Source organism: Balaenoptera musculus, chromosome 2 (assembly GCF_009873245.2).
Source record: "Balaenoptera musculus isolate JJ_BM4_2016_0621 chromosome 2, mBalMus1.pri.v3, whole genome shotgun sequence".
NCBI lineage: Eukaryota > Metazoa > Chordata > Mammalia > Artiodactyla > Balaenopteridae > Balaenoptera > Balaenoptera musculus.
Window position 1 is genome coordinate 108,877,350 of NC_045786.1, and position 18,153 is coordinate 108,895,502.

Consider the following 18,153-nt stretch of genomic DNA (forward strand, 5'->3'; position numbering starts at 1 on the left):
AAAGTTTGTGAATATGTTAGCAGTGAAACATACAGATGAGAACTGCTTTATAAATATGTTCTATTATACCCTCAAGCTATATCATGAATTCAAAAGTGGAAAGACAGGAATGCCATTCACAAAGTCTCAAGGTCATGTCATTCTAGTCATGTTTAAGAACTCTGCTGTTAGAAACTAGTACACAGGATAACAGAGAAGTTAAAATGTAAACGATTAGGTTTATTCATGCCCAAGATTACGGCTATATTTAACAACAGTGACAAAAAAGCACTCTATTAAGACAATTTTAAAGAAAAGTTAATAAATCTACTAGTTACTTTAACTGGAGTTTTACAAGCATATAATACAAGGCAGGTGCAGCGTTTATTCAGGCTGGTCAAACAATCTTTTAGAAAAAGCATGCTCAAAAGTACTCTTTACTTGTTCGGTAGAAAAAATATTAAAGGCCGTCACACAAAGCAAAATGGGACGCTTAATATTTCCATGTCATTCTCCAGCATTTATATTGGGAAGAGGGATAGAGTGGATTAAGGCAAACAAATCAAGCAAGCAAAATACAGAAATTAAATCAAACTGTAATTACAATTCCTTTCTGAAATGAATATATTAAATCAAAATGATGCAAAATTAAGTGCAAGGAGAGAGTGCACCAGCTGGAGAAGGTTAGGGAGGATTTGTTTACATTGGTATTAAATAAACACCATGTAACATGCTATACACACTGGACTTTGCATTAATGGTTAGCTTAAACAAAGAGATGCAGTGGAAAACAAGAACATCTACAACCAAAAAAAAAACAACACAAAGAAACAGCACTGCAAACCTCAAAAAAAGTTAGGAATCGAGGGTCAGGGACCTACCAACACAGAATTATCCAACAAGATCTCCTGCACAAAAACAAATGACAGACTGGTCATGACAAAACCAAAAGATAAATACTAGGATGACTTTGACAACAGTCAGCTAAGCATTAAAATGTAAATGTTAATAGAGCTATCATTCAAACTGGCTTAGCTTCAGCTTTAAAAAATATGCCATAAATACTTCATTTTCCAACTTAAAATATGAGTTGAGGTTAAGATTTTAAAAACAGTCAACTCAAGATGTAAAGATATAAAAAATACAATAATTTCAAAATGCACAGTTGTGTAATTAGGTTTTCCTTTGGAATCTTTCATTAAGCCTCAGTAACAAAACCAGAACAAGTAGACATGAGTGTGAAAGGAGTGATCTGGATTACATTCGCATGAACAGGTGTCCAGCAAGGGACCAAGTTAATGGTTTACCTCATCACAAGTTAATTATAGATTTCTTACTCTTGGAAGCCAAGTTTTAAAACTGTGAGTAGTCAGAATTGCAAGTGTAGCTAACGCCAAGTTCAGAATGGAAGTTAAATAGCATGCAGTTAGAAGAAAACCCTTTGCAGTAAGATTCTTTCCTAATGATTAAATGTATTCTGAATACCCAGGGAGTTTCAGTTAATATGAAAACACTTCATGCTAAATAATTAAGTTCTATGTAGAAAAGAAACCTGATCATAAAGTTGTTAATAGGAAAGCAAAAGCAATTTTTTTAAAATAAATTTATTTATTTTATTTGTTTATTTTTGGCTGCGTTGGGTCTTTGTTGCTGCCCGTGGGCTTTCTCTAGTTGTGGCAAGCGGGGTCTATTCTTCCCTGCGGTGTGTGGGCTTCTCACTGTGATGGCTTCTCTTGTTGCGGAGCACAGGCTCTAGGCATGCGGGCTTCAGTAGTTGTGGCACGAAGGCTCAGTAGTTGTGGCTCGCGGGCTCTAGAGCACAGGCTCAGTAGTTGTAGCACACGGGCCTAGCTGCTCTGCGGCATGTGGGATCTTCCAGGACCAAGGCTCAAACTCATGTCCCCTGCATTGGCAGGTGGATTCTCAACCACTGTGCCACCAGGGAAGCCCCAATTTTCTTACTACAGGGCATACTTTAAAATACGATAATAAATTTAGGATACAAGCTTTACTAATCAAAATACTAAGATACAAAATTAACACAAGTTTTGCTAACACAAAATTGCTAGTGATAGCAATTTTTGAATTTAATTTCTATATAAGAAAAATCATTTTATAGCTTAAGTATTATGAGTAACATGAATAAGACTTGTAATTGTTACTTCTGATTTTCTCAGTTGCTCTGAATGTACCTAAAAGAAAGATCTGAGAACAGTCTCTATTCTTCTTTGTATGTAACCTTCTCAGTCTGGTAAAAGAAGAGAGTAACGAATTTGATCAGATCTAATTCACCATGAATTAGTAGTTAGACTTGCTCTTTATTTCTCAATAAACTTTACTTAATAAATGAATTCATGTATCAGTGAAAGAAGAAATTTTAAAAGGGTATTAATGGAAATTTTCTACTATGATTCAAGAAGAAAAAAAATGGCAGTATTGTTTTTATTTATTTATTTATTTATTTAGGCTGTGTTGTGTCTTCGTTGCTATGCACGGGCTTTCTCTCTAGTTGTGGTGAGCGGGGGCTACTCTTCGTCGCGGTATGTGAGCTTCTCTTGTTGCAGAGCACGGGCTCTAGGCGTGTGGGCTTCAGTAGTTGTGGCACACGGGCTCAGTAGTTGTGACGCACGGGCTTAGCTGCTCCGCGGCATGTGGGATCTTCCCGGACCAGGGCTCGAACCTGTGTCCCCTGCATTGGCAGGCGGATTCTTAACCACTGCGCCACCAGGCCAAGTCCCCGGTGTCAAGTTTTAACTCCAAGTGTAACTCAACTTTTTCAGGCAAGTCCAGATAGAAACTGGTGATGCTCAAGGTAAATCTTAAAACCACTGATGATTACGAACCATCTCATCAGAACTTTTTATTGATCACCTTCACCTTTCTATATTCATTAGACACACTATTAGAACCCAGATATTGATGCATATGCTGCCCATCTGGGATGAAAAGAACTTTATATGTAATAATTTGGGAAAGAGGAAGAAGAAGAAGTAGGAAAAAATAGATGTTACCACATAAATATTTCCATGTCCTATAGCATTTATATTACGACCTGCGATATTAGCACTCAGTATGTCTTTACTGATTAATGAATCAATATTCCAAATACTAAGTTCAACATTAATGGAAGAAAAATGAATCAATATATGAGAGGTTTAAGATATGATTATATGAAGTTGCCCCCCACCGCCCAAAAAAGACCAGAACTGAGGGAAAATAGCTATTGTACAGTCTAGAGAATAATTAAATTTAAATTTCCAATAATAGAAACTAAGGACATATACAATTTTATACTCACACAGAGGCAGCTGACCAGGCTAGACAAGTTGACATGTCGTGGAGCAAACATGTGAAGCTGCTGAAGGCATGAGATGGCCTGAGCTTGGACAAGGCAGTCTGGGTTATCTTGCATCACTGCACAACCCAACAGACAGGAAGTCCTTAGGGTAGAAACGGAAGTACTGTTACCTAAAATGAAAGCAGAAAGCTTTTAATAATTGGCCTATAAAATCATTACCCTTTAAACATATATTACTGGGCTTAAAATTTCTTTTTTCCCCCCAATCTTAAACTTAAGGTTCTGTGAAGTAAATTTCTTCTACAAAAGCAGGGATAATCCAGGTTATAGATTTTTAGATTATGTTAGTTATTTTTAGTCTGAAAGATTTATGGTAACACAAATCATTAGGCAAAGAAGAACCTAAGACTATCTGCAGTTTACATCAAAGTAGAATTAGAAAGTGCTAATACATTTCACCCTGCTTGTATTAGTTGAGGGTTGCTTTCATATATTAAAATCATGTACTTTGCATTTGAATAGATCAGAATAACTGAGTTTTGGGGCTTTGTCATTTATATCTTAAAAGAGATAAAGAGTTCTTTGAACTATTCCATTTCATGTCTGTCATTTTACTTGTTAAGGGAAGCATTTTTAGGACATATCTAATCTTTCTAAATATGGTACTCCTTATCTTTTCAAGGTAAGAAAAATCAGACTGGCATTTATTTTAACAAAATATACTGAGCACCTACTATGTGCCAATCACAAGGGTTTTTCAGATTTTCTCTTATTTGATAGAAGAGGAAACTGAAGCTTAGAGACATGAGGATTTCCCCAAAGTCACCCAATTAAGTAATAGCTGGTGAAGCTTAGATTAAGTTTCTATGTTTTTTCTATCATGTCGTCATCCAGGAGTCAAAGTCTTCCCAAGACTGTTCTCAACATTCTGCCCATATATTTGAAAAGAGCATTCTGCTAAACTTCAATTTATTGAGAAATGTTTGAGTCAATAATAGGAACTGAATTCATTTTTACGTAATATTTTTATGTAAAACATCACAAGAGCAGCTATGCATACCTTGTAGCTCTGGACCCAGTGTAGTAATAAGGGCATTCAAACAGCGACCAAGGCTTTGGTGAACTTCAGCATGAGTAGGAGGCACATTTAACAACAACATAATAATAAGAGAAAGGGTTGGTTCTGCATGCGTGTAATAGAGTGGGCCAGCAGAATCAATTATCAATGAGAGAGAATGCAGTGCCCAGGTCTGTGAAGACAGAGAAAAACAATTTAAAATGTTATAGCAGAATTAAGAAACATAAAACACAATGGGTTGTTCTTTTGTTGAAGCAAGTGATAACGTAATAGCACAGTAAAGTATTTGTGTGTTATTACTAACTTGGAGAGAGAAATGGAGAACTTCAGGAGTTTTAAGAAAATTTTTCTCTTTAAATATCCAGTAAAAAACAATCGAGAGACAAATGCCTAATTTAGAATGGCATATGTGCATATATCTCAGCACTAAGAATTCCATACAGTGTTTGGTTCTTTAGCTAACAGCCTGAACTAAATCTGGTTTGTTGAAAACTGTTTAATGTTTAATCTATATAGAGAATGAAAATTCAAGTTTTTAAAAGATTCAACAATATCTACAACTGCATGCAATAATTACAGACAAATCTCTTGAACACAGTGTTGAAGAAAGCCAGACATAAAAAAGTACATACCATATGATTCCACTGATATTAAGTACAAAAGCAGGCAAAACTAATATATGCTGTTGCAAATTAGGATAGTGGTTATCCTTGGTGGGACAGGTAGTAACTAGAAGAGAACATGAGGAGAGTGTTTGGGGTACTGATACTGTTCTGTTTCTTGATCCAGGTGCTGGTTACATGGTGTATTCAGTTTCTATACTTTATTCACAGAGATGAACACTTCTAACAGGTGCAGTGTTATAAATATATAAAAATAAATATATTTATAAAAATAAATATTTTAAATATTCATATTTATAAAATAAATATACATGTTATATATAAATATGTATTTCTATATTAAACAAACAAAATGCCTTGGAGCCAAATCTTGCCTGCCACCTATTTTTAGAAATAAAGTTTTGTCGAAACACAGTCATGCTCATCTGTTGACATATTATTTATGGCTGCTTTCCTGCTATAATGGCAGAATTGAGCAGTTGACAGAGACTGTATAACATGTAAAGCCTAAATAATTTACTACCTGGCCCTTTATAAAATAAGTTTGGCAACTCTGATTCAAACAAGACTGGCCAAACACTGATAACCACTGAAGCTGGATGATGGGTATAAGAGGTTCCTTATAGCATGTTCTCTACTTTTATGTATGCTTGAACTTTTTATAACAAGAAGTATCTAAAGAGTCCTCCTTTTAGGAAATCAGCTGAGAAACTTTTACCCCTCTTATCAATAGATGTATATGAAAAGCTTACAGTACTTTAAATGCTACAAAAATGAACTCCCATTAGGTGAGAGATTGCAGCTATCAAGAAGAGTCAGATTTGATGACACTGGATGCCACGGAAAGAACAATTTAAATTAATCAACAAAAGATAGTCAATATAAAAGGATGTGTGTTCAGAACAGACTTCTTGAAGGGGAAAAGGAGAAATATAATAAACAGAAGCAAAAAGTACTGTACTAAAGGAATGAAGAAAGAAAGAATGGAACACCTTATAAATCAACTTAAGTAATAGATGATGTGAAAAAAAGAAAACTATTAGTAATATGGTAACTCAAGAATGAAAGCTATGTAGGATGTTGAAGTTTAATAGGAAGGTGGTTAAACTGGATGTTAGAATACTAAAAAATGTGGATTATCAGAAAGGAATAGAAAGAGAGAAGAGCAATAGGAAAAACATTAAGTGCAGATATGAGAATGACATGTGCGGGAGGAAAGTAGGAAGATCAGCTTAGGAGAAGACCAGTACTTTGGGTTAGTAACAGAGAAAGTTTCTGGGTCAGTTGATGGGACTTCAATGAGAAGTTGATTTAAGAAGCAATAAGCAGTTTCCCCAGCTTTTCTGTAAGGAAGTGGCAAGATGAAAATCTTTCAGGAAAACATTTTTGGCTTCATATCTAGGGAGAGCTGAAAAGAAAAGAACTTAAACATAAAGTGACCAGGTAGGAGGCTACTGTAGTAATTAGGGACACACAGCGGGGACAGAGATACAATAAGGGGATTAAAAAAGCAGGAAGAGTAACAATCATTCAAGATGTGATTAAGATAGCAGGAGAATGATGATTGACAGAAATGGGTAAGATACGTATAATAATATGGTAAAGTGGTTAAGAACATGAGTTCAGAGTCCATGACTTATGTTCTTCACCTGACGATATATTAGTTTTTTAGCTGTGAGCAAGTTACTTAGCTTCTGTAAGCCAGTTTTCTTTCTGTATAATGGGAATATACATATTTAATGGGAATATACATATTTATATGGGAATTTTTATATGGGAATATACATATTTAATCCTCACAGTAATCCTAGATTACTGTGAGGATTAAATATGTTCATATGTTTAGAAGAATGTAATACAATGCATGGTACCTGTTAAGCTCTACAAAATAGTAGACGTTGTTTTAAGATGGAAGGGAGATCCATTCTCAGAAAATGATATTGAATTTGACTTTAGACACTGAGTATGAAGTAAAGAGAATGAGATTTGAATTTTAAAAATCCATCAAGGTTAACAATGGCTTTGATTTTATTATGGAGCAAGAATTATTTTATAAATTAGTAATGGTCAATAAAAACATAATCTGCATTATCTACAAATCAAGAATTTCAAGGAAGGTATCACATGAAGTACTTACCTGCACATCAGGAGAAGTGCTGTCCTGAGATAAAGTATAAAGGATTCCAACACAAGAATTCAAATGTTGAGAAGAACTTATTCCTCCCAAGTACCTATACAGGGATCCCAAAGCCAATGAGTGTCCTGTTCTGGTAACTGCGTCCCTTGCTGATTTCAGTCTGTGATTATGGAAACAAAAATAAATGACAATTACTGAAACAAAACCAATGCATGCACACTGTCACTTAGGCAAACTTTCTGTATGAAGAGTTGCAAAATTCAGAAATATATTTACCGTTAACTGATAAAAAATATTCTGAAATAACCTGAAAGGTATCTTGAAAAGAAAAACATTTTAAATAAAAATGTCTTTACCATTATTAATAATTATTTAAATATAAGCAATTTCAGTGTCTCTCAGAAATACACACACACTAAATTCATATGGCAGGCATTATTACTTTATCATTAAGTTATACTTTAAAAACTCTCATTGCTGAGATACTCTAATTCCATATAAAGAGAGTTCCAACTCAAGAACTTTGATTTAAAAATTAAATATAGTAAGAGAACTCATTATTTATTAGGAGTTTTCTTATGAATTGTATACTAGTTTAAGCGCTTTACATTTGGTCCTTTAATCCGCTCAACAATCTTGAGATTCACACTACTGATATTATCAGCTCCTTTTAACAGATGAGGAAATCAAAATGACTTAGTCATTTTAGCCAAAGTGACTCTTACAAAGTAACCAACTATTAAATGGAAGAGTTGGGATTTGAACGGAGTTAGTAATCTGACATCAGACGTTGAGCTCATAACCAAATCAAGATACACAGATTCAATAGACTAAAAGGTGAAAGTACTGCCTGCATTACTACCACCACTAATAATATAGCTTTATATATGTATAACTAATATAACCATGAACTTTATTTGCAGTTGTTTTATTTTTTCATACTACTTTCATATTTATTATCTCATTTACCTTAACATTCTTAGTAGGCAGGGTAGTATTAATAACCTTCTATTTGAAATAGAGGAAAACTGATTGAGAGGATTAAGTAACCTGCTCACGGTTACAAAGCTGGTAGAAATGAAAATATAGTTTATGTTTCCTGACCTGCAGCCTTCTCTCTTTCCATTAGGTTGTTCTTACTACCTATCATCTATATTTTACATGATAAAACTCCTTAAGCTTCTTACTCCCAGAGTCCACTGATGGCCTATTACATCACTCATATAGATAGTGATCTTTCTCATATAAAAACTAAAGCCAGAGAACTAGTAATAGCTTTATGTTCCAAAACAAGCAGGCCAAGGCGGGCGGCGGCGGCGGCGGGGGGGGTAAGTTCTCCTTTATTTTAAAGTATACACATTTCTCAATTTTTTAAAGTTAATTATCAGAATGAAGTTTCATAAGTTCCAACAAACCAACAAGCTACACCCAGTTTTGACACATAGCCCATGAGTATTAAATAAGAAATTCACTTACTTGTCAAAGCTAACTTGAGCTAATGCAGCAGTAAAAGCTCCATCATCAACCACTTGGGCTAATCTAGCCCATGCCTCTGCAGCTGCACATCTCAAGAGTGGGCTGGGACTTTCTAAGGCTCCCATCACCAATGCGAGGACAGGTCTTCTCATTTCTTCTGGACCCAAATGTCCTTTAGAGCCAGCCACATACTGAAATATGTAAAAAAACAATCCAAACTTGCAACTCTAGTAAATTCTCTTATCCAGTTTGGAATGTATATTCTGGTTAACCAAGTATGTTCATATTTGGTGATTACTCCTTTAAAAAAAAAATCAGAATACCAAAATCCACACTAAAGGTACATAATTTTTCTCATGAAGTACTTTAGAATTTTACACCTCCAGGCAAACAATATGGTGATCAATTTTCACTGTAGTATATATGTGTTCAGAAGAACATTAATAGGGATTTCCATAAAATAAATGATCAATGAAGCCTATTATATTTTACCTAGAAACAATAAGCCATAAATGCAACAACGAGCCAGATTTGGTCCACAGGCCATAGTCTGCCAATCCCAGGTCTGGGATATTAGGGTTGGCAGGTTATAGCATGGTTCTAAGCCAAGACTGTAAGTTTGATTTCTGACTAACAAGTTTTATGTGGAGAAAAAGTAAAAGGGCAGGGACTTCCCTGGCGGTCCAGTAGTTAAGACTCTGTGCTTCCAATGCAGGGAGCGCGGGTTCGATCCCTGGTCAGGGAACTGAGATCCCACATGCCATGCAGTGTGGCCAAAAAAAAAGAAAAAAAAAAAAAAAAAAAAAAAAGGTAAAAGGGGAATTACAAATCCTGAAACATTAAGAAAAATCGGGGGGGAAAAACCAGCCCTTTAAAAACACCTTCCCCAACCTACTTAGTTGGCCATACGTTAGGGAAAAAAAAAAAAAAAAAATCAAGCAAACGTGTATTTTTAAAACACAGAATTACCTTCAAGAAACTAGAAACTGAAGAAACAACATGTAACTGAACTACTTGTTGACGAGCTCCTTTTGTATGCTTTATACTGTCCAAAAGCCGTTCCAGTATGAGAAGCCTAAAATCAGAAACAAGATTTAAAGATAAAGTAAGTCAAAGGGCAGTACTGAGTATCCACTCCAAATTTGTTTTGTTGCATTTTGTTGGAACTACTAAAATGAGATAAACTGTTGTCAAACACACTGAAGCATTTTAGGAAATGAAAATACATCACAACCAATGCAAAACTATTTTGATTATGTGTCATTATGACAGTGGGGGAGAAGCATTATTTTGTGAAAAAATAGCAACACGTGTAGCACTTAATATAGATTTACCTGGGCAAATTCAGCTATTTCAGCAACTATTTTCTAAACAAATATTTTCAAAGTCACTTGCGTCAACATTTTTGCTCTTAATAACAGGACTTACTGGATTCAAATACATTCCTTCGTTTTAAAGGTAGCACTGCCTTCATTCAGTTAATGAGAAGCAGCACAGCCTTTCGAACCCCAACCATATCTTAAACATGTACTTGGGATCATACTATATACAACACAGTTTTTACACTTGCTTTTCTTACTTAACATTACCTCTTTAGCACTTTTCAAATCATTTTTATTCTTTGATAATTTTCAGGAAGCCAAATTTTACTACACACATACTACAATTTATTCAACCATTCTCCTACTGGTGGAGAGCAAATTTCTTATTTTCACAATTCTAACTATGATGAATATATGCACATTACTTTTAGCGTGGGGTTGAATGTGTCCATGGGTTTTAATGTAGCTTCCATAAGTTGTTTTTCATGTCCTTTTTAAAAATCCATTTGTTGAGATTAAAGATATGAAACCATGAAATAAATCACCCCATTTTTTCCCACCAATTTCTCCAATGTTCAGAAACATTGCCTCAGAGCTCTGAACTTCCTTTCCCCCCTTCTCTCCCTTTAAATCAGGAAAACTGAAATAATGTTTAAGAATACTTCTTCCGTTGTGAACTATCTTGATGGTAGGCACAGACCTTATAGTTTATGTTCATCTCTCTAGTATCTGGGTTTGGCATGTAGTCAGCAGTCAAATGTGCTTGTTGAACAATATAAAGGACAGTTGCACCCAGTGAGTAAAAACAGGGCATGACTGGCTAAGATGGCACATGGGTGTACTTTTACTCAACTCTAACGTACTTGCAATAGTATCTCTGAGCCTGTAACTAAATCTCTATCATTCTGGTGAGGCCACAAGACCCAAATACAGTTTTGTTCCAAATGACAATTCTGTTATCAAAACAGAATAGATATGGGTATTGTGCTTTAAAAAACCCAGCTGTGGAAGAAGTTAAGTCAGAAAAAAGGGAAGGTGTGAAGTTACATGTGTATGACTTGAGGAAAGCAATATACATAAAATCAACTCAGAGAATATAATAAACATGGTGGATCACTAAAAATTTGGGGAAAAACCACGGTAACTATTAGTCTATTTAGTTAAATATTTATTTCCTTATTTCAAGGTTAATTCTGTTCATCATAATAAACCTGAAAAACTCAGAAAAGCACAGGAAAGAAAAATAAAATTCACCCATAATCCCACCATCTGGAAAGAGCCACTATTAACACTTGACATCTTTGTTTTAGTCTCTCCCCGGTCCCGTCCCCACCCCAGGTATACGGATGTCATTTTTAGAAAACTGGGATCACAGTGTATACACTTTGTTAGTAACTCTTTTTCATTTCCCTAAACATTAATCCCATCTTACTAATTACTGTACTGAAATAATTTTTTTTCTCTTTTTTATCTTGGCCTCCTGTGATATTTCTTTTTTATATTAATTGAAGTATAGTTGATGTACAATATTATATAAGTTACAGGTGTACAATATAGTGATTCACAATTTTTAAAGGTTACACTTCATTTATAGTTATTTTAAAATATTGGCTACATACCCTGAGTTGTACAATATATCCTTGTAGCTTATTTTTTACGTAATAGTTGGTACCTTTAATTCCCTACCCCTATATTGCCCCTCCCCCTTCCCCCTCCCCACAGGTAACCGCTAGTTTGTTCTCTGTATCTGTCAGTCTGCTTTTTTGTTATATTCACTAGTTCGGTGTATTTTTAGATTCCACATGTACTGAAATAATTTTAAATAGCTGTTAGTATTATATAGTCTGGCAATACAATACCTTATTTACCCAGTTCCCTAGTTTGGGACATTTAGGCCATTTCTAATTTTTATTATAAATAACATGATTAATGTATCATATAAAAGTTTTTTCTGCCTGTTTTCCAAGATCATATTTAAGTCATTATGTTTCAAGAATATATTTATGCCCAAATTGCCCTGCAGGAAGAAAAATTAAGGATAACCATATGGTCAGCCTTATGAATTTAAAACCTAAAACATCATTATTAGATCACATCCTAGTCACCTGCTATAATGGAACTGTGTCATGTTGAAAGTAGTAAAAATACTTAAGGTTAGAGCTTGAGAATTTTGTTACATTATAATAAAACCTGACCTGTACTATTTTCTTGCCCACATTCATGGGCCAAAGACTGTAAATGAGACTACCGGAGCCCAAAATATTTTTCTCCATCCTTTACCCCCAAATTCTGACAGAGATCGCAACAAAACATTCTGAATCTTCAGGAAGATGGAGATGACCAGTTTTCAGTAATACTGAATTGGTATTCCTAAGTGGTATCAATTATAACATATAATTATTAATTCAGAATGAAATTAGATATTAAAAGTTTTGAGTCTGGATGAAATAAAAACACATAGGTAACTGAGTAAACAGTAAAGACATAAAATTTGAAAATGCTGATTTACCTTACTTATACTTTCAGAGAGGGTGTATAATGGTGAAAATTTTCACTACTGAGAACTATAACTATCCTTTTCCTCTCTCTCCATCAACTCACAATCTACATTATTTTATAGCATTTTTAGCAGTGGTTCTCAAACCTGGCTGTACACCAGAATCACCTAAGGAGTTTTTAAAAATTTCAGTGCCCAATGTAGTATGCATACCATTACTATTAAGTCAGAATCTATGTTTTATAAAGTTGTCCCAATGATTGCAATGTACAGTCAAGGGTGAAACAATCTTCAGGTGAATTAAGTAATTCATTCGTTGCAATTAGGTGCAAAATATATTGAAAAGTAACCATAAACAACACATGCACAAGATCAGTAATAACTTCTTCTCTGTGTAAAATATCTTGATATTCCAGAGCTTTAAACATTTTAGTGCTTTAAAATTATCGATGCAAAGTTCTCTTATTTTTAGAATCCTATAGTCAAAATAAAGATAATTAGGGACTTCCCTGGTGGCACAGTGGTTAAGAATCCGCCTGCCAATGCAGGGGACACGGGTCTGAACCCTGGTCCGGGAAGATCCCACATGCCGTGGAGCAACTAAGCCCGTGAGCCACAACTACTGAGCCTGTGTGCCACAACTAGTGAAGCCGGCATGCCTAGAGCCTGTGCTCCGCAACAAGAGGAGCCACCACAATGAGAAGCCCGCGCACCACAATGAAAGGTAGGCCCTGCTCTTCGCAACTAGAGAAAGCCCACGTGCAGAACGAAGACCCAATGCAGCCAAAAACAAACAAACAAATAAATAAATTTAATAAAAAATAAAGATAATCAACTGATTTAAAGACAATTTAATTTCTAAGTACATAAATAAAATATGAAAAACCTATTTCTAATCTTAGGACAATGTCATGTTAACTACAAGAGCTTCTTTTAAACTGTTTAAACACGAAGATAACCACGATAACAAAATGCTTTAAAATATTCACTTGTTGTTGAATACAGGTACTTTAAGATATTTCTTCTCTAGAAATGCAAATCTATGGCCCAAAGAAGAAACGTCTGTCATTTTAAACAAGTATCATACCTAGGATAACAGGAAATTAGAAACTTAACTTTCCTATCAATGTTTCTCTGTGGTGCTCTAAGGGCACCCATTGGAGACTGCTGATAGTTGCTGAATCTGGGATCCTGCTAGACAACTTCCTTTAAAATTCTCCAAACCACTGCCTACTATTTTTATTCAGTTAGAATCCAAACAGAATGTTTTGCTTTTACCAGGTCTCAACTTTTTTATTAAAACAAACAAAACCTCTCCTCCCTTGAATATTCATTCTATATATTATTTTCATCTAGGTGGGATAAAAAGAAATTTGGCACGTTTTAAAGTTTATTAAACTTTAAACAACAGAAATAAGAAACTACTTCCTTGAGACTGTAATTAGGCAATAAATCTGGGAGAAATAAAAAAAAAGAAAACCAAAAAAACACCCCACCTTCTTTAGGAGAGTAATACCATCAATTTTTTAAAAGGAAAGCTTCTAAGAAGTATACTTTTCTTTTTCACTTCTTATCTGAGACCTATCAAAAAGAGTTTAGTGGAGTCATTTAAAAACATGCTTAATTTAAATCTTTTGCCCACAAGGCTATCCCTGTTCCATCTACTGTAGTTACTGCTGTATTAATCCAAATTAATTACTTTAAACTAACTGTATGTACTAGATAATAGTACAGTTACAGACTAGTACAAATCTCATCCTCTCCATCAATTCTTCTCTGAAAATTCCAGTCCACTGTGATTCTCCTCTCATCTTTTACTGCTATAGCATTCATTTATAATTTAGTCATATATTATCTTAAAATACAACCAAAACTTTATAGTTACAGTATACACAGTGAACTATAGGCTACAAATTTCAAATCACTTTTGAAATTAATCTCAAAATATACATGTAACATATAATACTGAGTAAATACTATCAATACTATCATTTTAAATAAAGACATGAAGCTATTAAAAATCAACATAAATGTTACTCATTTTTCTATCCACTGAAAATAAACTATCCAAAAGCCTGTTTCAGAAATGTGTTGCTGACAAGACTCAAATATTTTTTGTGAGTCTTCATCAAAGAGACCAAGGTAAATTCCTTACCTAATTGGTATTCTCTGGACGACAACAGATAAAATGATGTAAAAGCTATGATCTAGTCAAATGCGTGTTGCTTGTCTAGCATGAAAGAGACAGAGAATGAATGGGAATGAATGAGGATAGTTAATAATTTACAAACTGTTAACCAGCACAGCCCATGGGAGAGATTCACTTCCCACACAGTGTCTCAGATAGAAACAGAATTTCCTGGATACTAGCTATCAGAAGTGTTTTTTGATCCCCAAGAAAGTTATTATCCTGTTATTAAGAAACTCATTCTCAATGAGAAATCATTAGAAGCCTTTGATTTTTTTTTTTAAATTTTATTTATTTTTGGCTGTGTTGGGTCTTTGTTGCTGCACGCGGGCTTTCTCTAGTTGTGGCGAGCAGGGGCTACTCTTCATTGTGGTGAGTGGGCTTCTCATTGCGGTGGCTTCTCTTGCTGCAGAGCACGGGCTCTCGGAGTGCAGGCTTCAGTAGTTGCAGCACACAGGCTCAGTAGTTGTGGTGCACGGGCTTAGTTGCTCCGTGGCATGTGGGATCTTCCCGGACCAGGGATTGAACCCGTGTCCCCTGCATTGGCAGGCAGATTCTTAACCACTGAGCCACCAGGGAAGTCCAAGAAGCCTTTGATTTTTAAAAACCAAAGTTCATTTTGAGTGAAGTGAATCCACCAAATTGAAGACTGATCTGTTTTAATCTAATTTTTGAAATCCACTAAAATGAAGACTAATCCCTGGATCTATGATGGCTTGATAAAGCCTCCAAGGTAAGAAAGCCTATGAGACCTTGTGTAAGCAGAAAACCAGTGTTTTACTTTGTAACAATAGCTCATAAATCACTGTTCTTGTGTCACTGAGTTTTTCATTTGTATTTTCAGCTAGATGAGAAGCTAATGTGGGAAAAGCATTGCATCCACAATAGTGCCTAGCAGTTTTCAGTTTAATCTCATCATTGACTTAATCACTTCTTATTAAATATTAGCCAGGTGAATGAACAAGAGCCCTTAATCTTACCTTCACCTGTCATCTATAAGAAATCTTTGATATTAATGAGAACTTCTGACAACATCATTCTTACCCACCGGTTCTTTATTATGCATTCATTGAACCAATTACCAATCCTGAAATGTTTTTTCAGGATAAGTGAACTACTGAAGATGGTTTACCTTTGAGCTTCTCCCACATGAGCACATACAACTCCAAAGAGCTTGACTGCAGAGCTAATAACTGATAGTGTTGGAGGTAAGGGCTTAGGCACCGAATCTCCCTCTACATCTTTCTCGTAAATAGAATAAGGGTCATACTCGAGACTTCCGCAAGCAATACCATTACCAAGCAGGAGCTAAAAGAAAAAAAAAATTACATATAAGGTTTTAAAACCACTGTTCAGGACTTCCCTGGAGGTCCAGTGGTTAGGACTCTATACTCCCACTGCAGGGGGGCACGGGTCTGATCCCTGGTCGGGGAACTAGGATCCCACATGCCACAAGGCGTGCCCCAAAATAAAAATAAAACCACTGTTTACAGATTGAATCAACCCAAAGAGTTATTGAAAAATGACCATACCTGTTCTTCAATAAATCTATGGTCAGTATCTTGTAGCAAAGGACTTAATATTAGAAGATCATCCTGATGACAGAGGCGTGGAAGTAAAAATGTGGATGCTGCCACCTGTATATCGGGGGCAGTCAAGTCAGCAGCCAGCTCTCTGAGGACAGCACAAAGGTATCCTGTTCAATCAGAGAAAAAGGGCAATTAGCAATTTAGTAATAGCAGTTAACTGGTCCAAGAATGGGGTTAAAAAAGCCCAGGTTGAACTTTAATCTACATATCAGCTAACTTTAACCTATCACAGCCGAAGCTAATATATCTCCTCCTTGAGAAGGTCCTACCAATGAATGGCTCAACTACGTGTTGCTGGTCACAAGGATAAGAACAGACATCTCGAAGTATGTGTGGATGTATACTTTGTGATACTGAATAAATACTACAACCATTGTATTTAAATGACATAAAGCATAAAAACAGAATGAAAAAAGAGGAATAGATACAAAGGCAGACAAAGAAGGCATAATAGTATGACACCCTAACACCCCACCACCCCAGCGTACGACTGTCACACATCCTAATCAGCTGGATTAACCTCATTCACCTATACTCCCAATCTACTATCTCACCATTCCCCATATTATTTTGAAGCAACCCCTGGAAAGCATATCATTTCATCTATAAATATTTCATCGTGTATCACTAGAGTTAAGGACATTTTAAACAATCTCATTATCACAATTTCGTGTTTTAAAAATCACTAAACAGGGACTTCCCTAGGGGTCCAGTGCTTAAGACTCCGCACTCCCAATGCAGGGGGCCTGGGTTCGATCCCTGGTCAGGAAACTAGATCCCACATCCCACAACTAAGAGCCCACATGCTGCGACGAAGATCCCACATGCCGCAGTGAAGACCCGGTGCAGCCAAATAAATACAATGAATTAATTAAATAAATAAATAAAAATCACTAAACATCAAATACATGTTCAGTGCTCAAATTGTCAATTGCTTCATTAATGCCTGTTTTTGTTTGCTTTTTATGTTTGAATCCAGACCTAAGTGAAGTCTACATGTTGTAGCTACCTGATATATCTTAAGTCTCTTTCAATCTAAAGTTCTTCCCTCTACTTTTATTCCCTGTAATTTATTTGAAGAAATGAGATGATTTGTTCTATAGAAGTTTTTACAGATTATAGCCCCCAAGGTAATTTAATTTGTTCCTTTAATGTCTGCATTTTTTTGTAAATTGGAACCTGGATCTAGGGAGGATTCATCTTTTTTTTGGTTTGTTTGTATTTTGGGCGCCAACCTAGTTCATAGGCAGCATTGAGATTTTCCATAAGACATGAGACAATGTATGGCTGGCTCTTTTATATATACATTTGGAAAAACTGGTCCATTTATCACAGTGACCTAAGTTACCATTTCAAAGATATTTATCCTACTTTCTGATGGATTAGCAATAGAAAATTTTATCCACCTAGAGCATAAATGACTTTTGCTAGCTTGTAACTTAAGTACTTTAGGAACGAGTAAAAATCATCTTGGAGAAACATTCACTTTTGATTTTAAGCAACACCATCAGAACGAAATGAAGACTTGACTGAGTCTACTTATTAGAAGTGATAGGATGAGTTAGGAAGGGCTCACCTCCCATTATTTTCTGTATTATTAGTAGTGGTAAGAGTAGTAACAACAAATATTTATTGAGGATGTAATATGTGTCAGTAAATGTCCCAAAAGCTTTACATATAGTTTTCATAACCACCTCAGGAGGTCCAGTTAGTACTGTTATTTTATTAGGTAAGGAAACAGGAACAGAGAGTTTGTTAATTGCCCAAGGTCACACAGCAGTTACAGGGCAGAGTTTGACTGAAACACAGGCAGTCCAGGCTTCAGAACTTGAGCTTTTAACTATCATGCTCCATCATTCATTCATTCAAACTGTGTTTAAGATGCTGTGTTTAATATAATATACAAAGATGTTATTATATATAATCCTCCCTTGAAGAAGATAGAAGGGCTTCCCTGGTGGCGCAG

General features: G+C 35.4%; 1 protein-coding gene across 4 annotated transcripts in view; it reads right to left on the reverse strand.

The window, feature by feature from the left end:
* The window catches only part of HEATR5A (HEAT repeat containing 5A), a 114,888-nt gene that overhangs the window by 32,759 nt on the left and 63,976 nt on the right, over positions 1-18,153 (reverse strand). For 3 of the 4 annotated variants that reach the window (XM_036842428.1, XM_036842427.1, XM_036842426.1), the window contains exons 15-22: positions 16,131-16,294; positions 15,731-15,906; positions 9,561-9,666; positions 8,592-8,782; positions 7,116-7,275; positions 4,338-4,527; positions 3,278-3,447; positions 861-887 (exon numbers count right to left, since the gene is read on the reverse strand). In XM_036842428.1, the coding sequence (XP_036698323.1) occupies positions 861-887; positions 3,278-3,447; positions 4,338-4,527; positions 7,116-7,275; positions 8,592-8,782; positions 9,561-9,666; positions 15,731-15,906; positions 16,131-16,294 (1,184 nt within the window). The remainder of the gene's footprint in view (positions 1-860; positions 888-3,277; positions 3,448-4,337; positions 4,528-7,115; positions 7,276-8,591; positions 8,783-9,560; positions 9,667-15,730; positions 15,907-16,130; positions 16,295-18,153) is intronic. The other variant, XM_036842429.1, reaches the window with a different exon arrangement.